This window comes from Crotalus tigris, unplaced genomic scaffold (genome assembly GCF_016545835.1).
Source record: "Crotalus tigris isolate CLP2741 ecotype Arizona unplaced genomic scaffold, ASM1654583v1 scf7180000023617.9722795, whole genome shotgun sequence".
NCBI classification, from domain to species: domain Eukaryota; kingdom Metazoa; phylum Chordata; class Lepidosauria; order Squamata; family Viperidae; genus Crotalus; species Crotalus tigris.
In genome coordinates, this window is record NW_024100081.1 from 2,593,020 (window position 1) to 2,619,085 (window position 26,066).

General features: G+C 39.6%; 1 protein-coding gene across 1 annotated transcript in view; it reads right to left on the minus strand.

Moving 5' to 3' along the window:
* PCSK9 (proprotein convertase subtilisin/kexin type 9) overlaps nt 1-20,629 on the minus strand; it is a 29,179-nt gene extending 8,550 nt beyond the window's left edge. Inside the window, exons 1-8 of the mRNA XM_039320025.1 lie at nt 20,136-20,629; nt 14,995-15,186; nt 8,089-8,212; nt 6,934-7,067; nt 5,934-6,075; nt 4,695-4,891; nt 2,850-3,033; nt 744-914 (exon numbers count right to left, since the gene is read on the minus strand). Of these exons, the coding sequence (XP_039175959.1) occupies nt 744-914; nt 2,850-3,033; nt 4,695-4,891; nt 5,934-6,075; nt 6,934-7,067; nt 8,089-8,212; nt 14,995-15,186; nt 20,136-20,333 (1,342 nt within the window). The 5' untranslated portion in view covers nt 20,334-20,629. The remainder of the gene's footprint in view (nt 1-743; nt 915-2,849; nt 3,034-4,694; nt 4,892-5,933; nt 6,076-6,933; nt 7,068-8,088; nt 8,213-14,994; nt 15,187-20,135) is intronic.
* Between the last annotated feature and the right edge of the window lie 5,437 nt (nt 20,630-26,066).

Below are 26,066 nucleotides of genomic sequence, written 5' to 3' on the forward strand. Positions count from 1 at the left end.
CTCACTGATACAAAGAGCCAAACTTAACGTTCCTCATCCCTCCACCCAATGTTGTGGGAAACTCTGGGTTGTTTACGCTGTTGGAATTTCATATTCAGGGCAAGCAGCCTTGAAGATGCCTGGTGTAACCAGTACAAACAGCCCTGGTCTTCTTCACATATCAGTTCCCCCTTCCCATTTCCCACCATTAGATACACAGGTGTGGATTGCCCCAAATGCCTCTGCACTCCCTTCCCCTTTGATGGCAGGACGCCAGCAAGGCGCCAGGCCGACGATAGAGATCCTGACATAAGCTTTATTTGGCTATAAAAAAAATTCAGTGGAGCAATTAATTGGGGCAATAGTTTATTAGCCAATTCAAAGTCATGGTATAATCCTCAGCTTCTTAAGGAGTTTGCTCAATCAAGGCAGTAAAAAAAATACTCCAGGTTTAAAGTTTATATTCAATTATAATCAAGTTGAATAGGTAGCAGCTAAGTTCAAATAGCTGGTTTGGTGTAGTGAGTAAAAACATCAAGCTAGAACCAGAAGACTGTGAGTTTCTAGCCCTGGTTTCGACATGAGACATCTGGGTAATTTTGGGTCAATCACTTTTCCTCAGCCCCTGCAAGGAAGCAATGCAAACCACTACCAAAAATATTGCTAATATTCAGGCAGTTTCTGGGAGTCAAGACTGGGATGAAGACACAGGATCTGAGATAGTTCAGGCCTGTACCAATGAAGAAGACATCAACAGGACTCACCTGCTACAATTTTGGAGGGAAGCCCAGCCACTCTGTTTGGCGTTAACAGCCTCTGGTCTTCTGGAAACCAAGCCTCATTCATAAGGTTTTTGACAGAAAAGTGGATCAGTTTTTGCCTCAGCTCGGAGATGGACAGGGCGGGGTTGGCATTCAAGATCATGGCTGCAATACCTAGGACAACAAGCAAGCCCTGTTTTTATCCCTCCAAAAAACACACATGAAGAGGGATTAGGTTATGTATTTCTACAGTTTATATTTGTATAATTACCGCAAAATAACACTTTGTGCTTGTATGGTTTTTTAAAGGAAGCCCAACTGAAACTGATTATTTGCTTGGCAAAATCTGAGGCAACTTAATACAAATGCCGACTTTCTCTCACATTTTCCCTTCAAAAAAAATTATGCTCGGATCCTCCTGCCTGAATCAGGGAGGATTTCTATGTCTGTGCATATGAATAATATAAACATGAACCAACTATGCTCTTCAATTTCTAATCTGAATTAATGCTCCAGTTAACATTTATTTATTTATTTATTTATTTATGAGACTTATATACCGCTTTAAGTGCAAGCACTCTCTAAGCGGTGTACACCAGTAAGCAATGTATACCAGTAAGCAATGTATGTGTGTGTGTGTGTGTGTGTGTGTGTGTGTGTGTGTGTATATATATTTATTTATTTACATTGCCCCCAACAATCTGGGTCCTCATTTTACCTACCTCGGAAGGATGGAAGGCTGAGTCAACCTTGAGCCGGTGAGATTTGAACCTCTGACCTGCTGAACACAGTCAGCTAAAGTGGCCTGCAGTACTGCACCCTAACTGCTGCGCCACCTCGGCTCTTCATTTCAGAGTAACACCAGTCTTAATGGCTTAAAATATTACATATGTGAATGTCCTTGAATTCATGGTTTTGTCCCATCTCATACCTGCATTTCTGCTTTGTGATTAAAGCTCATAACAAATTAATGGAAAAATAAATGTTTTATCAGGCCAGTTTGATTTAAAACACTGGGGAACTTTCAGTCAAATAATTTTATTTCCTGTTTCTGAATGTGATTGGAAAAGTGAATATGATATTAGATTTATAGAGAGAGAGAAAGAGGCCTATCCATCAACAAAAAGTCCCTGTTCCATACTCAATTAAAAATTACTCTTAATCCTAAACATCAATTCTGTTTCTCATAAGTCAGCTTCATCAGGAGTTTAAATATTTTTTCTGGAAGCCAATAGAATCTAAAAAGGACTAAGCTTGCTTATCTTGATAATACAGATAAAATTATTTAGCTGCTCCTTCTAGAACAAGACAAGGGGAAATGCAGTCAAAGGTCTACCAATTCTTTAAGCAATCCATTGATGCCATTAAAACATAGATGCAATGAAAATGTACCAGTTTAATTTGTACCACTGGTGGGTATTGCAAAGGTAGGAACACCAGAGCCCTGGTACCCAGTGGTTAGAATGCAGTACTGCAGGCTACTTCTGCTGACTGTCGGCTGACAGCAATTCGGCCGTTCGATTCTGACTGACTCAAGGTTGACTCAGCCTTCCATCCTTCTAAAGTCGGTAAAATGAGGATCCATATTGTTGAGGGCAATATGCTGACATTGTAAACTGCTAAGAGAGGGCCGTAAAGCCCTGTGAAGCGGTATATAAGTCTAAGTGCTAGTGCTAAGCGCTAATACTAGTGGCTCTGTTTTTGTAGCCCCTGGAGCTAACCAAGCTGATATAAACCATTGTGTCATCCTTTGCTCATTTTAACTACTAAAAAAAAAGGGTGTCCTGAAGGCTTAATACTTCAGTTTTTACCTTCCCTAACATCAAATGCAAAACAACAAACTCTGCCCGTTTTTTCTCCCCCACTGACAACAATGCATTACCATCATGCATTGTTCTATAGGTTTGAATTTTGCAAATCCTTGAGTATTATTTTGAATGAAACTGGGGAGGGAGACTTTTTCCACCTTTGGAAAATCTTATCTTTCTCGCCTCAAACTCCTATAACAAGGCACATGTTATTGATAGTTCATCTTCAGAGAACCTCATTGCAATAAACAAGAGCTACACAACTTGCTGGACTCTTCATATTTCTGTCACACAATATGACCTGCGACATGGGCAGCTGCTTGCGATGTCCCACTCTGAGCTGTGAAGCAGGTGCTGCAGTCACTAGAGGCACCAATGATATCATCTCCAGGAGCAAAGATATCTACGCAGCGTCCAAAGTTGGTTCCCAAAGTCCCCATGGAGGCAGGCTGGTCTTGGGCATTGGTTGCTCCAACTGTAATCACCTACAATGAGACAGTATCTTGTCAGTCCTGAGCAAGTAGGAGAAACAGGATTTCAGAATCAGAGTTGGATCTATGTATAAAGAGGTTTCTCTCTTTCTGTGTCTGGATCCAGCGGGGAGATACGCTTTTGAGGAAAGCAACAAGAAGATGTTCTTCACCAGCTCTCTTCCTTTTGTCATTCTTCATACTGCTCCAGTAGCTTCCCAAAGCCTTTTAGAGCATTTGTTCAAGCACTGTTGAAGGAAGGAGGGTTCACAAAAATTGCTTCCTTATCCTCTTCCTCCAGCCCCAGCATAGTTTCACCAGGTATTATTCTTGCTCTATATTTGTTGGCCATTTAGCCTAACTCTATTCAATGTAATAAATTAAAAATATTAAAATCCTTTGCAAATGATTCCTTAGTCCGTTTCTCCATTGAGAGAGACGTTCCCTCCAAATTTTCATAGATAAATGATTTTCTGGACTGAACTGATCAGAGGTGTTAGGTGACACAGGAAAATGTCACCCAGAAATACCAAAAATATTGTGCAATTATTATTTTATGTTTTTCTCGTCTCAAAATCTAGTTCTTCTAAAATATCTCCTAGATAATTTGACTGTAAGCATTTCTCTTTAGATGACTCATGAGAGGACTATAAAATAAAAAAAGAATCAAATAAATTGGCTTAGATTAAGTCTATCTATCCCACTTATCTCACTACTATGGTATCAGGAGCTGCTTTCCAGAAATTCCACATGTATTTGGAAAAGGCTCCTGGCTGAAATTCTGTTGTCAAATATTAAGCATGCAATCATTCAGAGGAAAAGTATGTTGACATCATGAAATTAAAACCCTCCCCTAAAAAAAAACCTCATGTTCCTAGTCAAATTCCCACGTGAACATTATCTAAGCCTGATCTTGCTGTCTGCCATTATAAGAAGAGATGGATGTTTTTAATTATATTGAGTATCAGACTGATTCTTCATTGTCCTGATATTAAACTTGGGCAGCTTCACACAATACAAATATTTGTATTACACAATGGCCTATGTTTGTTTACATATAGGAGGAAAAATATGTTATTGACCAAGGAACAGTTAATAAAACTCTATCATACCATATTAAAAGAGACTGTGGGATCAAATAGGCTTGCTCTATTCTTTATTGTGTGTCTATATAACATGATTGCACGCATCACCAGCAAACCCACCACGGAATCACACCATCAGGGTATTTAGACAACTAGAAAAAAGGCTATGTGACAGACCCTGGATAAGCCAGTATCTTGCTAACCTCCTAGCACTCCACAAACAGACAGGAGACCTGATCCACACCATCTAAACAGCTGAGAGGATGGCACAGGTGAAGCTTCACAATCTTCCTCAACTTCCCATACGTTAAATGAGTTGGGGCTTCATTGTGACAACTGAAAAACACTGCATTTAAGGCAGCGAGGTAACTGGCAGATCTTGATGAGCTGAACCGGAGCCTTATTAGGGCAGCGGGGGGCAACTATGACATCTTTATGACCTGTGGACTTCAACTCCCAGAGTGGAATTCTGGGAGTTGAAGTCCACAGTCGTAAAGTTGCTCACCCCTGTGTTAGAAGGATTACAAACCCATTTCTGGACCATTTTCCCCTGGGTTTTGGGCTGAAAGGAAAACATCATTGTCTACTTACCTCTGGTTCTGATGCTGGAGAGTATAGACAAGCATCGTCTTTGTAGTTGCCTGCTGCAGCTATCATGACCACCCCCATCTGGACCATCTGACGAGAGGCGGTATTCAGGATGCGGCTATAGGTTCCGGCCAAGGGGAGCAAGACAACCAGGGGACTATAGGGCTGGACAGCCAGAGTCTTTGCAATGAATTCCAACCCTATAGGGCAAAGGATTAACGCCATTGCATTTCTTTTACCCAGTACAAACTCCAAATTTTAAAGACACAAACAGGAAGAACATTCTGGCTATTTTTAAAGAAGTGTTTTTCCCTGTGAGAAAGGAATGAGGTGCAAAGGAAAAACAGACAGCTGTCAAAGAAACCATGTAAATCTGAAAAATAATGTATTTTTCCACTTTTTAAATTGGTAAAAAATAAATTAAACTCTTTGTATCTTAAACCCTAACCAGATATATGCATGCCTTTATGAAAAGATAAATTTAATTTTGGAAATTTTGGACTCAATTCTGTTCAGAATTTAATAATTCTAATATTAGCCAAAAGTATTGCCCCCTTTTTCCTTCTCTGACTTTTAACCACAATGCCCAACGAAGAATTTTGAATTCCAAATCTTGCAACTATTTTAAAACCTTACTTGATTCAACAAAGGTATTAAAGGCATTAACCTTTTCTAACTGAACATGATCCCTAGTGACCACATGAATAAATGAATGCATTTTTTGGAGGGACACAATACAGAAGTAAATTGCATTGCTTTTTGGGGTTTTTTTTTTAAAATATTGTCAAATTATTTATTATTTCTGCAATAAATATACAAAGTCTTTCACATAATATCTTGGCCTGTAATTCCACCTCTTAAGAGAATGCAGTAGTGGCCCCTCTGGATAACAGTAGGGTTCTCCCCCTTCCAATATGTATAGGCCAGAACTAAAAGCTACGATGTGGAATGAGGAAATGTCAGCCTAACCGTGAATCAAACCTGAGTCTTTTGAATTTTATGCTACTGTTTGCAACTCAGAAAAAAATATATAAAACATTTATATTAAGCCAATATTCAGACAAAACAGATATTTTAAAAAAGTATAGAAACATATAATATAACATTCTCTCCAGAAATATACAGCAAATAAAATTGAGAGACATGCTCACAACAACCTACGACAATCTGCAAATCCATATAAAAATGAGAGGATGAATTTAATTTTAGAAATGAATTGAACCCACGCTTGCCACTACTCACCAATCAGCGTGCCGCTTATGGTGCCTTTTCCTTGGCAGTTGAGCACCCGCAGACTACGGACATTGGCACCTTTCGCAACTCCAGCATCCCTTCCATTCACCACACCTGCCATGTGGGTCCCATGGCTGTCACACTTACTGGCCTTCCATGAAGCAGAAAAACAAAGTTTTTCACTTCTTGCAAGCCCAAACACAGGTAGTAATAATAAGATGTATACATCAAATAGCGCTCAAGGCAACGCGCAACTAGAAAAATTAAAGGTAAACTAGAGCTTTAATTATAGGTAGTAATGAAAAAGACTCATCAGTCGGGCATTGTCACCCAATGTGTCAGTCACCAAGAGGAACAAGCACCTCTGTATTCTCAATGGATAAATAGATGGCAAATAACAGAAGGTTTCAAAGTCTTGGGCAGGGAAAAGAGAGCTATAACCAACTCTACCAATCACCCGATTTCCCAAATTATTCATTTTTACCAGCATATTCTAATGAAGGAATAAAACTCATCATAGACATAATTAGATGCACTGGATCCAGGGAGGCACCATCATAGATACTTGATCCAACATCTTTCTAGGAAGTGCTCCAAAGAGCTACAAATTATGTTTCTTATTGCTGATTGGGTTTTAACTCTATAACTATAAAAGTAGAACTTAGCCAAACGTTATGAACCAGATGTTCCAGAATGTGACGAAAAATAGTGAAGAGAGGGATCTCCAGGAACGAAGAGGGTATTCCAGAGAAGTAAGAGGCAACTCAGTCCAGATGTTATGTGTGAGAGAAAGAAGATGAAGACAGTCCTTCCCTAATAGTTCACAGACTATACTGTAGATGCAGATAGTAGAGTCCTCAGTCTGGCAAGATTTTGTCTATAGCTGTGAAACAATAAAGAACTCAGCCTGGAAGAATTGCCATGTGTTATTCTTAGTTTTGGGCCTGACACAGGTGTACCGAAATTACCATTCCCGGAATTTCTTCCCACCGGAAAGAAAAATATCTACCTGGCGGTGAAAGCGAGTGCCGTCTTCTTCAGGGACATTCTCAAACTCGGTCACAAATATTTTGCCTTCTATTTCCCGATGGGTGCTCTGTACACCAGTATCTAACAGATAAACCTCAACCAGTTCACCAGCATCTATAGGGAGAATCAGTGATATCGAAGGGATACTTATTAAAACAGTTAAATGCATTTTTTATTTTAATTTGTTTGTCAATATTAATCCAATTATTCAATATTAATCCAATATTACAACAATGCAAGGCTGGTCTTAATTTTAATTTAATTAATTTTAATTTAATTTCTCTTGTGCCTTAACAATGGAAGGAAATGAGTTAAATATTGTGATTCTATGTCAGAAAGTCAGACTTAAAATCTGGATACTAGAAGGTGAACTGTGGACTGCAGTTAATATATGGACATAGTAATTGCAACAGAGTTTGTCATTCTGAAGTGTTTTTTTTAAATAGCTGGAAATGAGGAGTTGTGGCTTGGGCTACACCTTGTATTATTTTGACTATGTCTCCAACATACTTCTACTGGCAATTGGTATAAAGTCCCCACTGACATCAAAATGAGCTTATCTCCAACCATGAATATTAGGAACAGGGAAGGAAAATGCAATTCTAATAAAAACTATAGCAATCGTTAACAGATCAGTTTTCCTGATTTCTTCTCATTATATATTCCCAATCCAACCCAGCCCAACTTCCAGAAGCTCTTTTTAGATATCCAAAATAAGAGTCGGAAGGTCTCCAGTCTCATTTAGGTGCTACTCTGTTTAGGCTGAAATACTCTCACTCCAAATAAGGATTTTGTTTACTTTTTCTAAGTGTTTCTTAAATATATATCCTGGAAGAGACTAAAATGGATCAATGATTTTGAACTGGGAGAGCATCAGAAGTTTCCTCTAAACAGAAACACCTGTCTCCTCTCTTGGACCTCCTATTGTCCATTCGCTCTCATAGAAATGAGAGAATTACTGTAGTTCTGTAATCCCAAATGAAGAATAAACTCAACTTGATCCATATTCCATGGAAGAATTTGAATTTGTATCCCATTCTTTTAATTATTGTTGAAATAAATGTCCTTTGCTTTTGACAGAGGGTCCCTGCTTGCTTCTGAAAAAAATGTGGAAAAGATGAAAGAGATAGCTTACTGGGGGGATGATACTCATTCAGCGTGTCCTGTTCTGGGACAATCCGGCCAAGATTCCAAGGAATGCTTTGAGCAAACACGTAAGAGTCCTCTTCTATGTAATCCACATGTGGGAGTTTCAAAGCCTGCACAAAAGAACCAGAGGAAAGTATTGCAGCACAAGCAACAGGACCATCATATTCTTTTTGAAAAAAATTACATAAAGAATGCAAAAGAAGCATGTTATACTTGCATCTGTTTTACCACATTATAAAACAACTTGTTCCAAGTTGACTCTATAAAGAGCCATCGCAAATACAGTACCAGTAAACGGCAGGTAATTCTGCTATACATTTTGCAAAGCATGTTTCGGCCCCGCATGTAAAGTTATTGGCATTACAAGAACCACACAAGAATGTAAAGGATGAATCTGAGAATTGAGCCTTCATTTACCTAATCCATGCTGGCTCAGGAATTCTGGAAGTTGAAGTCCACAGGTCTTATATGCTCACCCCTGATCCAATCTATATAATATAACATACATCTATCAATATGCTTTATGTTCTATGCTCTATACTGGTAGTTCACAATGTGGATCATATGTTCTCCCCCCCCCCAGCCATATACTTTACACACCCACTCAGATACACATGCAGACAGATATCTGGCCACGAGCATAATGTATTGTAGGACAAGAATATTTTCAATGTTCTATCTTTAGAATGCGGAAGCAAAAAATGTAAGGATTGAGAGTAGAATGCTAAATTGAGTAGAATGGATAGTTAGAATAACACAGAGCAAACGAAAATATTCCCAGTAATTCCTGAGAATAAAAAAACAAACAACACAAAATTCTTTGTATTATAGAAAAATCTTTATTCTGAAGTACTTTTTTCATAGACAAATTGTTTTTGAGGAGAGTTGTCCAGGTTCTCATCCCGTTTTACAAATAATCTCCCCAAAAGGATCCACAACATTCTCTGAGGGTCACTTTAGTGGTGGGATTCAGCAGGTTAGCACCACTTCGGCAGAACCAGTAGCTAATTGTTTGTTGCCCAGGCCCAGAATGGGCTTTCAGAAGTCGCATCCATAGACTTCCGGTTCCGTTCACGGCGTCACTAGTCGTACGAGGAGACTTCTCTCCTCGTCGACTAGGTTTCCCTCCATCGGTGGACCCTTATACGGGTCCAAAGTCGCCCTGGAGGGTGCGACTTCTGTCAAGGAGGCTGCGATCCAGCTGCGGAGGAGCGGCGGCTCCTCCAGCTGTCCGGACAAAACTCTGAGGACCGACGGAGAAGAAGATCAGACAGAAAAATGGCTGATCGCCCTGCCGCTTCAGACTGTAAGTTGAATAACATCTAAGCTTTTAGTGCCCCCGTGGTGAATCCGGGTGAGAATTTTTTCTTATTTTTCTCTCTTTTCCGTTTATTTTTTCAATTGTGTGCCTGTAAAGAGCTTTTGAAATTATTTCCCTGGCTTGGAAAGGCGGCTTCTGCTTTTTTATGGGAAGAAAGGCATCTAACAAATACTGAAAGGCTATAATCTATTTTTATTGGGATATTAAAAAGGAAAAAAGAAAAAGGCTTCTCTCTCCTTTCTTTTTAAGAAATTTACTATTTCTACCTATATATATATATATATGTGTGTGTGTGTGTGTGTGTGTGTGTGTGTGTGTGTGTTAAAATAAAATGAGCACCAAGGTAATTAAAACTATAAAAGTTTAATTTAAAAACGCCAAGCTTTCGCCGTCACCTGCCGGCATCATCAGGGCTTAAAACGCCAGAGAGTGGGACAGTCTCTTATAAGCAAACCAGAGTCTGCACCCGGCTCCTTGATCTCCTTATCGGACCTAATTGGATAGATTGTACTCTGGTGATCCGTTTCTTCCTGCACCCCCTATATTACCTTAAAAGACAAAAAAAACCCTGATTTTTGGAAAGGACATCTAGTGGTGAAAATTTAATACTGCAACCCTGCTTATTTCTTCTTCTGTGCACCTGTGAAGCTGTGGGGGTGGATGTTTCTACATTAAACAAAGCCTCTACAAAAAAGAAAAAGAGATCTCCTTTTAAGCATTAGTATTAAAATGGAGAACCCTCAGATACAACTGAATTGTCCACTTATATTGGAAAAGATTTATGAGGCCACTGCAGAAATTTGTTCTACATTTAAAAACTACTTCAGAATTAAGATCCAGAGACTCTACTATATTTGCCCAAACTGATGTCCAGGTTACAACTGATTATGGCATAAATCAAAATGTGCCAGAAGAGGAATTTACAGAGATAGAAGTGGAATTTATTTCATCTGACAATCCCTTCTCCAGCAAATTAGATAAACAGAAGAAGCAAAGACTAAGACTTCAAAATACAAAGCAATTACTTCGTAAAGAGAACAGAAAAAGACGTTTACTGCAGAGGAAGAGGTTTATATTCTCTCAAAGATTATTACAAGTAATAAGAATTGATTTATTGGTTGAAAGAGAAAAAAAGATGCTTACTATAGAGAAAGGGATATATATTTGCTCAAAGATTACTACAAGCATCGAGAATGGATTTACTGGTTGAAAGGGAAGCGTCTTTATGGAAGCCGGTGTGGCATAGAAAGAAACCCAGAATCAGACTCAAAAACAAATTTTAAAATGTTTAACGGAGCAAAAGGCAATGTTGATTTCATGGATTGCTTTAAGGATAATGATTTAGAGTGAAAAATGCAAATATACACATGTGTGTTTAAATTAGTAAAAACTATTAAATGGATTAAAAGGCAATGTTGGTTTTATGTATTGTTTTAAGGATAATGATTTAGACTTAGAAGTAATCAATCCACAATTATATTCATGTGTGTTTAATTTAGTTTGATGACTTTTTTGCTTTTTGGTATGGAAATATGAAAGTTAAATGTGGAATGAAAAAAGAAACTTGGCTTTATAGAGACTAAGAATGCATCTCTTGGAGTAATAGATTGATTTAGACTGTAATTTTGAAATGTCTAATTAATTAGGAGATTTTTGTGTATAATAATATGTTTCGTTATGGTAATTAATTGGATGGAATTTGGTTTGTTTAATGAATGGAAATGAATTAAGTCAAATGATCTAGATTTAGAAGTAAGAAAATTATAAATATATATGTGTAATGTTTAATTAATTAAGAGATATTTGTGTATAATAATACGATATGATATGATATGATAATATTGTCTTTTTTAATTAAATTAGTTATTATTGGAAGAAGAAATAAATAAGATTGGTGATAAAAAAGGGATGAGAGAGATTAAGAACTTGAATATATTTGCAAGAGTTATTTGAAGGTGTAATATGTTGATGTAAAACATTATTTGATTATGGTAATTGAAATTGATAAAGTTTTAATAAGCAGGTTTAGTAATAATAGAAATTTGGGATAGAAATGAAATATATTAAATTTATTATGTTACTTGAGGAAAATAGAGAGATTATAGCGAATGTATTAAGTTGAGCTATTATTGTGTGATTTTATGTTGGAATTTGTGTTTACCCAAACACCACAGTGTGTCTCAAATACTTTTTGTTAAAACTATAAAACTAATAAAACATATTTTAAAAAAAAGGAGAAGAAGTGGCATCCCCACAGAGAACCGGTTGTTCACATATTTGAATCCCACCACTGGGTCACTTCAATATTATTTTATTGATTGATTGTTTTAAAATTATTGGCCACACATCTCCAATGGCCTTTCTGCCTAATCTTAACTTTCAACACCCCTTTTTCCCTTTCCCATCTTTTCCGCATTGAATTAAATGCTTTGAAGGTGTAAAAAATCTAATGAAATGAGAAAAAAGTCTGCTTCAAATGATGGGAGTTGTAATCCAAAAGGTTAAAGTTTTGGCTCTATACCGTTGCCTCTACATGGAGAAAGTTGCCCTGCAAAGACTTCCATCCAAGAGTAGAAAGTCTCAGCAAAGCCTGACTTCTCCAGTGAATCATTTATTTCCCTTTCAAAAAATTTCCCAAGAAAGTGCCTCCAAGTGGGCTAGATTTCAATTCTCAAAATTCCCAACCAACCAGACCATTTGCACACCAGGATAGGGAAGGCCATCCTCAAATGTGGTGCCTGGGTGCATCCACTTCAGACTGTTGCACAAGTGTTCTACCACGTTTGTGTACAAAGCAACCTGACATCCATTTGGCATCAGGGAAACCATTAACCAAGCACTTCTCCTTACCCTACTGGGTCTTGCAACATTAGCGGAAACTTTTGAAATGTTTGCACAGAATCAGCAATTGCTTAAAAAGCTCTGATTTTCAAACAGTAAACAAAACAGCAAAGCTCTTGCAGAATGCCTTCCCCTACCCATTTCTGTGGGAATAAATGGGAACAGGAGAGATTCACAACTGAGATTGTAAAGTAGGTACACAGGACATGGATGCCAGCAGGAATTATATGGCCTGAGTAGAACTATGTCTATTACAGGGCAAGCAAATGACTCCTAAAAACAAGCCCTCTCAACAAAGCTGGGTACAGCCTCATGATAAAAGCATGCTTTATACATACACTGCCATTTTTGCAAATACGGCTGAAGCCACAAAGATATGGTAACTATTGACATTTGTTCTCTATCCATCATGGGTCTGTGAACGTTCAGAAAATCAGAGGCATATCATTATAAAAACAATTTACCAAATCATACAGGTGTACAAGCTGAAAAATACCTACTTTTCTATAGAAAAAGCAATTTCTAAAAATGCAAAGGAAACAATCAAAAATCAATTACTAATATAAAGAAACAAAGGGTACTATAAAGACTGGAAACTATGCCATTCAAAATGGTAAGATCCAGGACTTTTTTTTCTCACAGAACGCCCAGAATGGAGTTCCGGCACCTTTTTTAGATGGAACCTTGTAGGGTAGGCAAGGCGGGTTGTATGACGTGTGTGAGTTCCAGCACCTTTTTTTTTTTTTTTTTTAGAAAAAAAGCACTGGTAAGATCCAAATTTGTAGCTAATTTTCTCAGTGAACTATGCCTGTAAAGTATGTGTTTACACACCCTGCGTGTGATGGTAGATAAGAATAATCACACACAGTCTTTGAGAATTCTAAAATTAGTATGTCAACAATTCCAACTCAGAATGTGCTTTGGTTCTTAAAGCAAAGTATGAATTACTGCCTTATCATAGCTTAAGCAATTTGCCAAAATACAAGTCACTTCCAACTAAAAAATTAAATCATTTGGAATGCCATATTCAGTAGCTGCAATATGTTGATTTTTTTTTCTGAATAAAATAAAGGTTTTTGTCACTCCTGGAAATAAAAAAAAATCCAGAAAAGTTTATCTCCCACAGCAAGTGGCAACATCTAGCCAACTTTTACTAACCTATGATGAGTACTTGAATGGGAGACTACTAAGAAATCCCATAACTGGGAAGAACACAACTATTATTGCTAAGAAAATGATGTGGGCTCCTCTGAATAATCACCAGAAGTCACTTCAAAAGAATATGTAGTTTAGGTAAGCACAGACTGATTTTTTTTCATTGATGAGGAAGGATTAAATATAAATCAAGCCTCTGTTTATGGCATGCTTCTTTACAGTGATGCTTTCCATTCGTACTCAACATTATCTCTAGCCAGCAATCATGAGAAGCACACAGAAACATACATGCACACCCACAGATATGGAAGTCTTCTGTAAATATGGTAAAATTAATTCTTTGCAATGAAGACTTGTACTAGATCGCCCCAAATGATGAACAAATTCTGATTTGGAATGTGGTGAAAAAAAGCATCTAATAAGGAACTAAAAGAAAGATATTCCTCCCGTATAGAATAATATTATCTGTATTAAATAACAGAGATAATATAAATTTAATTTATAGCAAACATTCCAAGTAAATTGGTTAAATCACAATATTACCAGGTTTGTTGTTTATATATTCAGTTGCTATTGACAGTGATGTTAATAACTGGGAAGATGTACCATAAGGTATGGTCAAAAAAGTTAAGATGGCTACCATGATAATTTGATCAAAGCTCTGCCCATAATATCCCAGTAGTCATTACCTGAAATTGAACCCATAATTAGTCATAAGTCATGCCAGTCATTAAGTGACTCATCACATGATGACCTGATTTGATGACATTTTTGTGAGTCATTAATGAACACCGCTGTCATAAAACAAACACTGCTATCACAAAGCAAAGCTACTGTCCGCAATGAACTTTTTGGCCGGAAACCAGAAGTAAACACCAGTTTCTGGCAAATAAGTTATAAATCAGTCATGTGACCGTGGGACACTGCACAGCTGTGATTTACAATATTTTTACTGCAAACAGCCGCACTGGGTTGATTACTCAGTGCTGAAAATGCGATCAGATGACTGTAAGGGGCAGACTTCCATTGGAATTTCAAGTATGGGTCGTAAGTAACATTTTTGGGTCCATCGTAACTTTAAATGGTTACTAAGTGATCGGTCCTTAAGTGAGGACTACCTGCCTGAACAGAAGCCATTTTTTTACATGCAGACTCCTAGGGCAGTGGTGGCGAATCTATGGCACGGGTACAAGAGGCGGCACTCAGAGCCCTCTCTGTGGGTACGCGCGGCGTCGCCCCAGTCCTAGGCCTTCAATTGGGTTTTATAAAACCTTTTCACTTCAGGCCTCTGCCGCCGTGTCCCAAAAAAAAGAAAGGTTCAATCAGTCAATTTCAACTTCTCGCGGGAAAAAAAAGATCTCGCAAAGTTGAAATTGATTGATTGAACTTTTTAGTCCCACCCAGTCTGCCGTTACCACCGCAGCCATGCCCATCCAATGGGCCACACCCACCCAGCACCCAACGATACATTTTGGGTTGCAGTTTGAGCACTCGGTCTCTAAAAGGTTCGCCATCACTGTCCTAGGGTTAACTAGCAGGTTAACATGTAGACAATCAAGTTTGAATTGAACTTACCATATGCAGCACATCTCTGCTCATCTTCACAACAAAGCCCTGGATAAGCTCCTCAAAGATATGCAGGATTTTGGTCATATAGCCATGCTTGGCTGCTTTGGCTTGCAAACGCTTGACGGTTTGTAGGATTTGGGATTTAAGGGTTTCTTCCTTGAGTACCACAATATAATGTCCAGATAAGCGCCATGACTCCTGGGTTCAGATAAGAAGAAGCAGAGAATGGATCAGAGGGAATCAAGCTAGGATGACATGCACACAAAAAATATGTTGCTAAAATGCAGTAATCAAGTGGGATGCATTGATCTAAAAATAGCCTTCCAAATAGGTTAAATTTCAAGTTCCAAAATCCCTTGGTTGGTCATTTAGCGGAAGGATTGTGGAAGCTGAAGTACACTTCAGTTGTATCAGTTATAACAAGAAACTTATAAAGAAAAGAGTATTTTACTCCGTTTGTGCAGGTTGTGTTGGTGCTAATTTACATAGTCTGGGTGGGTTTCACAGCTGAGTGAATGAAATGTCCTGAAAAGTCATTCTAGAAAAATTGTTTCTTTTCCAGAATTTCTATATAATGTAATCTTACTCATCAACACTATTCCATTGCATATTCATTTTTATCAAAGTTTGGTAAAGAAGAAGTCCAGGATTTCATAGCCATAAAACTGTGGTTGAATCAAAAGATACTACTCCGAATCCCGCACTATCTCTAATTATGCCCTGAATATTGTATATTAACTTCTCTGCTAATTCATTTGAGGAACGCAAGGATTTCATATTGAATTCGAGTAACACATTCATCAACTGCTATCCTGGTTTAACATTCCTTCTGTCTAGTTAGACGAGGGCAATTCGGAAATAAACCTCCATTTGGTTATCAATGACAGACACTCGCAGATACAGAACTTTTATTATACACATTAGAAAAATACAATATTACATTACTTTTCGACATAATCACCATTCAAACTGTCATAATGTCTTACAAGGTTTGAAATTCCTTCTGCAAAAAATTCTCCCGCCTATGAATGAAGCCACCCTGTAACAGCTTCATGAACCCATTTGGTGTGTTTTGTGCTCCTCCGAAAGGAGTTTTGGCACCCAATAAGCACAGAACTTGTGGTATCCCAAATTTTCTGTCACTACCTCGTATAAAATAGTCTGAGAAATTTGGGGAAAGTGTAAAGAAAGTGCAGACATCATGAACCAATGGACTTCACAGACTTTTTTGTCAATTTCCTGCACAAGTTCATCGGGTAGTCACTTCTTGCCTCATCCTGCATGTAAGTTTGTCCATCTTTAAACATGCAACACCATTGATGTATGATACCTTCACTCATTACGCTTGGTCCGTAAACATTACACAGTTCGCAATGAATCACAGCTGCCGAAAGTTTTTTCGCACGAAGGAATCCTATTACTGCACACACTTCACATTTGGAGGGATTTTCTATGTCAGGGTTCATTTTCAATTGATCTGCAACACAACCTTCTCCTTCCATTCCTCACTGCCTACTGAACTACTGCGCATGGCGCCATTGGACAGGTGTCGCTATCCCTGCCTATTTCTCTCACATGCTCAAACAGAGGTTTATTTCCGAATTGCCGTTATATAGTCTTTTAATTGGTTTTGTTTATGGAAATATGGCTGTTGTAAACCTTGAAGAAACTGACAGGAGAGAAATCAAACAATCCTGCTTTGGCACTGCTGATGGGAGAAGAGACAAGTATTTGGCAATTTCCAAATCACTCCACCCATGTCAACTGAAGGGACAAGTCTTGGATGAGGCTGGGGTAGAGATCGATTTTTACCCTTGACTAGACTGTAGCCATCAGTCAAAACTCTTGCAAAAGAGCACTAACTCTTTATTCAAAAGGAGCATAACAGGAGTTTCATGCTATTCTAGAAGAGCTCTAAAGTCATGCTTAAAAGCAGTTCAAGCAAGAACTAAACAAAATAGCCACCGTGCCATCGAGCATCAAAGAGACAGCTCTCTCTTCCGCCTCACCTCGCAGCTCCCCACCCAGCGTGATTGATTAGATTCTGTTCAACCTAATTCTAGTCTCATAGGTAGGACTCAGCTCAAGAGACCTGGCAGATAGAGAGGGAGAGCCCACCTAAAAGTAATCAGACTTTCCTACATTATATCAAGAATGGCCCTACAATCCCCATTTTCCTTTGAAATAATATTTGATTAACCTGGCAGATTTTACACAATTTATGGTACCTTTAAGATAGTGTTGGAATAAGGAGAAAATACTACTTTAGCACCCTATCGAAAAGGACAACTTAAGCCTCATGGGTCAGAGGCAAAATGAAGACAGAAAAAAGACACTGTCGGGCGTATTTGTGCCATTGTTTGGTGCAAAAAAGAGAAAATGTCCTCCATCTCAATGAGGAGATAAAATACCTGTGAATATAGAAACTCCACTGTCACTTGCTTGCCTGCCCTTTTCAGTTAATATCCCTCATCCAATATTGAACTAGAACTCTAGCATCCTCTAAACATCAGGTAAATTTCTCTGGTGTGTCTTGCAGCAATTAAGCAAGTTGGTTTCCATCATTATTTTACAGTCCTTCTCTGCCTGGCTGGTGCTACCACTGCATAGGAATCAAATGTACTCAGAATAAATACATTCCAACCAAACAAGGAAGGCTCAGAGGTGCCTTAAAACAAATCAAGCGAGCATAACGTTATGTAGTTGATACTTGTTCCTCTGCTCAAATTACTGTACTTCCTGGATCAAATAGCTTAACTCATCTGCATGAGTTAATTAAGAGTTGCCCAAGAAATTCTTAAGAAAACACAGAGACTTTTTTCAGAAGTTTTGGGTTCTTTAAGCAGGATGCTACAGGCACACACTTGTTGGAAAACAACGAGGAAGTGATAGTTTTTCCCACTCCCCAACCTTGCCCACAATTCTCGGCAAAGGTAGATTATGGGAGTGTTAGCGCATCACATCAACTGCAGACAGCTGCCTTAGGTCACACTGTCAAAATGACTGATGTCTGGCCAATTTTCTAAAATGAAAGGTGTTTTTTTTGTTTGTTGCACAGATCATCAAATTGCAGTACTGTTGTGCTTTATTCTAAAAACCCTTCAAGGGAACTTTATTGTTTAATAAAGCATAATGGCAACATAGTTTATATTATTTCTTAACCAGCAACTTATTAGTATGGTCATCCAACCTTTTCTTTGTCAGAATAGAACTGAATGAGGTTAAGAAGATGCTGTAAATCACTGGTGAGTCACCAGTTATACTTACAATATATCCAAACAATTTTTTATAGAAAAAATAAAACTATCTTGTGTCACGCTCTTCCAGCCTGCTAGATTTAGGCATAAGCTACATTTAGGATTGTGAGATCTGAAGAGGCTTCTCAAAATTTCAGTTTTTTTTAAATTTAGCTTATTATATCTGAAAGTCTCCAAAAATTAAGCTTCCTGTATGGCATACGTGACCCTCCTGGATTAATTTAGTCTTTGTTTCTACATGTATTTCTTTTCAGAAATAGCCTTTCTTCACCCCATTACAGGTTTGTTGTGCATCTTCATAGCATTTCTGCTTTATTGCACAGCCTTATTCTCGTACTTCTACATTTTCCCATAACTCAGGGGCTTCACCAGTTTAAATCAGACCCTGCCTATCATTATTCCATGGTGCCAGCCCTTCAAGGCAGATAAGACAAGGACGACAAAGTTACGAATGCTAATACCGGTACTACTTTATTACAAGGTTATAGTAACAGATTCTTGCAAGTTTGGATGTGATTCTCCAACTCTTCCTTTATCTTCATGAGAATTAAAGTCATGCCTGAGATGCTTACTCAGATTATATTTCTGCTCTGGATTCAGATCCTTTTATCTGACCGTAACCTGTGTGGGGCCTCTCTTCCTCCTGTTTTCCTGAAGGTTGTTCCATTATAAGTGGTTACTAAAACCACGTGTGCCTTCTGACTCATTCACCCATCACTTCAATTCTCATCATGCCTTCCATCAGAGGTTCGAATGTGGCAGCAGAATGCCAGAGGCAAGGGAGAAACACCAAGTCCACATTGGGAAATCCAGGGTTCAGATAGAGGGAACAAAGAGACAGAGGACACCTGCCATGGCACTGTTGCTAGTATTGTTCTAGTGACCCTTTTCCTGGGACGCTGTTTAAAATACCAGATCCTTGCTCTGGAGCAAGCTAAGCAGACTGCAAAGAAAGATTGCAAGGAGTCATATGCTTCATGACTAGATAAATCCAAGCCCACCTTGCATGGCTTTTATAGTGGAGCATTTCAAGGCAAAGAAACAGAGCTTTCAATACCTCTCCTTTGGAACTGACAGCTGTACATAAAGAAATCCCAAATCAGTGGAACCAGAGTGTCCCAAAGGTGCTTTTTCAAAAGGCAACTGGACTTTGTTTTTCTTTGAAGACATTTTGCTTCTCACACAAGAAGCTTCTTAGTTCTAAGATCAATTAATAGCACCTCTGGAACAATAGTGGCCTGGATGACTGAGAATCTCCATAGACTTTCAGAGGGGTTGCAATGTTAACAACTGCCCCACATTTGTCTTCTCCATTTCGTTGTTGTTGTTTTTCCTTTATGCCATTTAAGGGCAAATGCATACAATCCCACAGTCGTAACCCACTTCATCTACAGCCTGCCTCCCTAGAAGACCCTGTAAATTCACTGGGCGTATTCCGAGGAAAGCGATCAACGGGTCAGCTTGAGATCATCAGATCGTTGCACCAGGCAGATGCATTTCCCCATTAGGCAGCGTCCTCCACCGGCTTCACCATCACGACTGTGGCATCGGTGTTTGGACGCGGCTACCTGACGATATAAACCAAGGATGAGAACAGGGTCCAAACTAGCAAAGCGAGACTCTTCCGGTCAGCGCAGCCAACGCTGCGCTTAAGCTGCCTTGGCCGGGCGAGCAAGGCGACCGCTACACCAATCGCAACCGGCAGCGGCGCCGCTTCTTTCCAAACCGCCACCACTTCACCCGAGCACCGCAAACACGCAACTCCCACTCGCCTCCGGAGCCCAGTGGGGGGGGGGAGAAAGAGCCCCAGCCCCGAGGTGGGGAAGCTCCACGCGCGCCTCACTCCTCCTTCCTTTCGACGCCACCTTTTCGCCTCTCCTGCCGCCTCACCTTATTGCTCCGGTAGAAAGGTGCGGGTGAACTTCGGTGTCTGGCGAACTCGGCCAGGTTCTCCTCCTCTAAAGCGAAGGCGCGCATCAGCTCTTCGCCTTCGTCCGCCTCATAGTGGGCGGCCGCCGGAGCTAACCAAGCGAGCGCGCCGACGAGCAGCAACAACCGCGAAGCGCGCGAAAAGCCAGGGCTGCCCATCGCGTCGCGCTTTGCAAAGCAAGTGTTGGAGTGCGGAAAACCGCAACGCCGGCCTAGAGCCAAATCGAGGGAGAATCCCAGGCCGAGCAAACACGCCAGCAGGGCGACCCTGTTTTGGGACCCGGACTGTTCTACCGACTTGGGTTTATAAACTGCCCTTCGCTTTGCGGGTCGATCGGAAGTAGCAAACGCTAAGCGTCCATCCCAGCGAGTGCGCACCGTCACACGCGCAGAAACACCTCTCGCTTTTCCTTTCCCTCCTCCTGGCCCACACGTTGGTGTGCTCCTCTAAATCTTGGGGCGGGGATGTGCCGGATCACGCCACCGTTTTCCCATCGGACCATCCTATCTTGTTAAACATTAATTTTTTTCTCATCCATTGAAATTAAGTTTCTGCCCCTTTTTATTTTTGTTTTCCTGGCGTCATATTACTGGGTTATTTTGGGGGGAGGGGGAAATTCCCCTACACTGCCCCAACGAGACAAATGCACGCATTTCTATGCCTGAACATGATTAGAAAATTATGCCTGGAAGCAAAGGAGGAAAACGCTGCCTCTTTCTGCAGAAGATACTTGAGAGTATGGTATGCTTCCAACAGGCATCGCATTTTTGTGAACCTTAAAACTTGTTGTTAAACTCACACCGAGGCTAAAAGTCACCCTTGCAGTCAGTAAATATTTGACACTCAGTCAAAGTTGAGGTCCGTCGGCTTTATCAATGACAAGCAGCAAATGATTCCGGCTTCTAGACCAGATTTCTTTTTTACGTTGCTGAACTGGGAACTGGGCTTAGAACTTTGTGCAGGTAACAAAAGTCTTATTCTTGAGCTCTGTAGCTCTTTTTACACCGTACTTTCTTAACTTGTGTAATTCATCATCAAGTTAGACTTGTCTTTGAATTCATTAAACAAGGAGTGGAACTCAGGAGCCTAAATGGCCCCATCTTAATTTGATGTAGATAGCCCAAACCCTACATAGCTTTAAATGGCATCTATAAAAGAGGATAAGTGACTTCCTTAGACACACAAAATATTTCTTTAACATCTCTGATGCTCAGTTAATGCTGGGCTTGGATTGCTAAATTGCCAATTTAGGTTTAATCCAGATTACCTGCAATCACTCTACTGGTTGACTCTAACCTCAGGGCAGACGGTGTGCATGGGTGTGTAAACTGAATCTTTTCTGAAGAACTTTTCACTTTGCCAGAAAAGTTAGATAGATTGGGCCTGGACTGCTCCTGGAATTATCACTGTTGTGGTTTGGCAAAATTCAAGTTTGTCCCCTATATCTGAAGCCCTCTTAATGGAGTCCATAAAGTCAAGGTTTTACTGAACCAAAAGATAGCTGCAATTATGGGGCTGCACAAACTATCAGATTTGCATGAGCCCTAAAATGCTGCATGAATTTTAACTTAAGAAACTGAGCTTTACATAGGCTCCATAAAATATATGGATTTATATTTTTTTCTCAAAATATATCAAAATATGCTGAAGTAAATATTTCTTAATGTAGAGAGGCAGATAAATCTAGTGATTAGGGCATTGGATTAAGAACAGAAAACCTAAATTCAAATCCTGCCTTAAGCACAAAGCCAGCTGGTTGAAAGCCAGGCTAATCATTTCTCTGCCCTAGGAAGAAAGCAAAGGTAAATCACTTCCAAAAATGTTGACTAGGGAACTGATGGACATGTCCATTAGTCGGAATCAAGACTGACACAAGGCACACACAAAAAAATTATGCAGCTACTGATTTCAGTAGATCTAAATCAATGGCTTTAAGATTTTGCTCATTGAAAATTTGGGCTAAGATTAATGTAACCCAGACATGTCAAACTCGCGACCATTTCGGAGCTTTTTCTCCATTGCCAGCAATGGGATGGGCACAGTTTCCTGGTGATGCGTCCGGCCCATGGGCCGGCAGTTTGACACCCCTGAATTGTAACCAAAAAGAAAGCCATTAAAACCAAGTTATACTCTAGGAGGGATTTAAATTTATTTCATACTAGATATTTTACACACTAAAATAAATGATTGAGATTTTTCTATGACAAACCAGAATACCTAAAATTAAGACCAAATGTTAGAATCATATTTTACTATTCTTATCCTGCTGGTCTTTCAGCTAATTTCTGGGCCCAGTTTTGAGTCCTTATGAAAGAAGCCTTGGGACTTGATGAAACACTTCCGTATAATTGCACCACTTGAGTCCTAATACTGTCAATGGAAGCACTTTTAGAAATTTTGAATCTCAGAGTATGCAAGCAGGAAGGACAGGAAAGAAAGATGCCTATTCATTAAATACTAGAAAGGGAGTGACCAAAACCAATAAAGATACATTTTTTTCCCTTTTGCAATTTCATTATATCCAGGACAGCAATAAAATTCTGGACCAGTATTTTGTAGTGTTAGAGAAAATTGGCAGGAAATAAAGTCCAAAGGCAGGAACTAAGTGGAAAGCTTTGGTTGGAAAAATCTGTTCTGTGGTCTTCTTGAAATATTTGAAGCTCAGTACTTAATGCAGTTCAGCCACTTTAAACAAAACAGCCACATCCTTTTGCATCCTTTAATTTTATAATTTTAGGTTTTATGGGTCACTGCTTTTCTGTTGGCTACCAAGAGCTTTTTAAAGCGGATGCTGTGTGATTTGTTCCAAGCGGTTATGCTCTGCTCCTGAATTTCTTTTCAAAATGAAAAGAGAAGACATCAGAAGAGGAAAAGGAAAGGAAAAATAAGATTTGTTAAATGTTCACAGCACTGATGTGGAAAGGAAAGGATGACCACTAGAAGGGTGAGAATCATGTAATACAGCACTTTATGACAACCAAAATTCTCCCAAAATACTGATCCAAATATTGAAATAATGAATCTTGTTGAAGAACCATGGTTTTGAGGGTCATACAGAATTATACAAAATACCTTAGCTCTGGACATATTGAAGGATATTTTTGAACAATGGAGCCAGAGGTTAATTTTAAGAGGGTCTGCCTCTATAAATCGACTAGTTAAAAATGTTATGGAAGAACAAGTTTTACTGGATGAGACTGAAATTCATCTGAACTTGGATTTTAAAATGATAGCCTACCAGAATAACATGGAAAAAGATGATACACTGGATATACAAATGAAACCGGCTAATACGTTAATAATTGAAATAAATATGTATAAATAATAAACTAAAAGAGTGCCCTTAATAATGTTCCTGTATTGTATTTACAAAGGTTATTGAAAGTGTTAAATAATTTGTGAAAAGTGACAAAGAAAAAATAAAAACAAGTTCTAGGACATTGTTTGGAAGAATTAAAGTTCAGTATTGTTAAAAATAAAATGGAAGGAATATAAAGTTGGCTTCTTTGATCAAGATTTTACGTTATCTCTGGTGAATCCTTAATGGACTTTTGCTGAATAAGATTGAATAACAAGGCTTTAGGGATTTGTTTATAAATAACAGATGGGATATGATTCCCATATCCCATCTCTTATCCATAGAAGGTAAAAAAATAGTAAAATTGTGTATACTTGTGATGAAGATAGGAAGTAACTTCTTCAAATACATCTTTACCCACATTCTTATTTTTTTCCATTTCTCTTTTTATTTTCTGTGTTTTCTTTTTTTAGTTTGTATTAGTTCTTAACTGTTTGAATTATAATCTTTAATAAAATTATTATTAAAAAAGAAGTTACAAAACTGGATGAGAGATGTGAGGCATCACATAGAACAAAACCAGGTAGGGTGCATAATGGCTTTTCCTGCCATGATTCTTCTGGAGTTCAAACAATCTGCTTAACTAAAAATTGGGTTGACTAGTTGTGTGTGTGCGTGCGTGCGTGTGTGTGTGTGTGTGTGAGAGAGAGAGAGAGAGAGAGAGATATCAGAAAATAATAAATTTACAAAGAATTTATTTCTATACATCTGGAGTGTAGAAGCAAAGTAGCACTATAACAATTTTATAACCTTACATAATGACATTTACAAATATCCAGGTGACTTCATGACATATTTGTGCTATTCATTTAAAACATTTATATAGCCGCCCATCTTATACCAAACTCCGTGGCTCCCAATCAGGAATTAAAATAATATCAGTAGCAAAGCAACACAAAAACCATATTAATGTCAACACTGCTAATATCAGATGTTCTTGCTTTGACAACCGATGGAAATGTAGCCATCTTTTCTCTTTCACTTTTAGAGTTAGATTATGCTGGGGGGGGGAGAGATGTGGATGAGAGTCCAGTTACTCATAACAACAATAACTCAGCCGTGGGAATCAAGGTTATTGTACCCAGAGCTGATAAAGATTTGGTGGGCTGGAGAGCTGGGGAGAAAGCCCATGCTTCAAGCTAATTGAGGAATGTGATTTATGACTGCTAATTGGATGAGGGAATTGTGCTTTGTGCGGGGGGGGTAGTTTTTGGCTTTAGCTATGTAGTGCCGATACTTTGTTTCTCGAAGAAAATATACTTTAAGATAAACAATGCCTCGAAGTTCTTTTAAAGAGTTTCATCTGTCGGAACCATGACATTAAGCCAAAAACTCCAATTTTTTCCTAACTATCTTGGGATCCTGAGCCTCAGTCGCTGTCCCTAGAATTGAAGGATAAGCCGACAAAGATTCAGGGAAGATCTCAGCATGGAGAAAGAAAGAGCGCCTGAAACCAGCACCCCACCGGCAGCTACTACCCCAGAGGGGGGAGCGACAGCCAATGCGCCGGTGCAGAAGGAACTTTTTCAGACCATCCAGCTGGGGGCAAAACACAAGCCGCAAGGACAGCTGATCTGGTCCTACCCAGCAGAGACTCCAGACACCTCGAGACGGCCTTGCCACCATCAAATGCTTCAAAGGCAGACGAGGTTGAGTTGCAAAGAGGGGATTCCCTCACGTCGCATTCCCCAGACCGGTGGAGAACCACAAAATTGTCTACCGCTGAGGACTCGGGTGAGTGGAAGTACCTGTCCACAGCCCATAGTCAGTGGAGAAGTTGGTGGAAAGATTTGACGAGCTAGAGATGAAGAGCAGAGAACAACCTTCCCGTTCTCCATATGCAAGTGATCATGATGATTGGCGAGGCAGTCACCAACTCCTACCAAGGGGAAGCCCCAGTCCCCCTTGTGCAAATCAGGCAGCTTCTCCATCCTCGAAGCCACCAACCATGGCCTCCAGCCCCCTGGGAAGAGACAGCTCCAATTGTCACCCCTCCAAAAGCCCAGATTGCCGCCAATGGGATAAGAGCCTGAACCGTCACCGGGACAGCCAAACCCCGGATTGACATGCTTACCAGCCACCCAGCCTTAGGCCCATGCAACAATGGGGAATGTTACAGCCTCCCCAGGTGGGAAGCCAGCAGTCGCTGGCGGTGCAGCAGCCAAGCTGGGGGTGGCCATAGTCCCAAATGTGCAGCAACAGATATAACCACTTAACCACCTAAATATTTAAAAAAAACTGGCAGCAAGTTAAACTTCCAACATACAGTTACTCATCCCAGCATTTGGAGCAGACCTGGGCGTTTTGCATCCCACAGGCCACATCCAGCCCTTTGATTGTTCTTATCTGACCCACAGGGCTGGGGGGCAGTGGTGGCGCAGCCCTCCACAGCATTCCCAGTTTCTAATGTGGCCCCTTTGGAAAATTAATTGGCCACCTCTAGCTTGGGAGAAAAGCCCATGTTTTGCAGAAGGGTAGGTGGGTAGGTGCCTGCCAAATGCCTGGGGGAAGAGTGTTCCATAAGGCAGAGGCA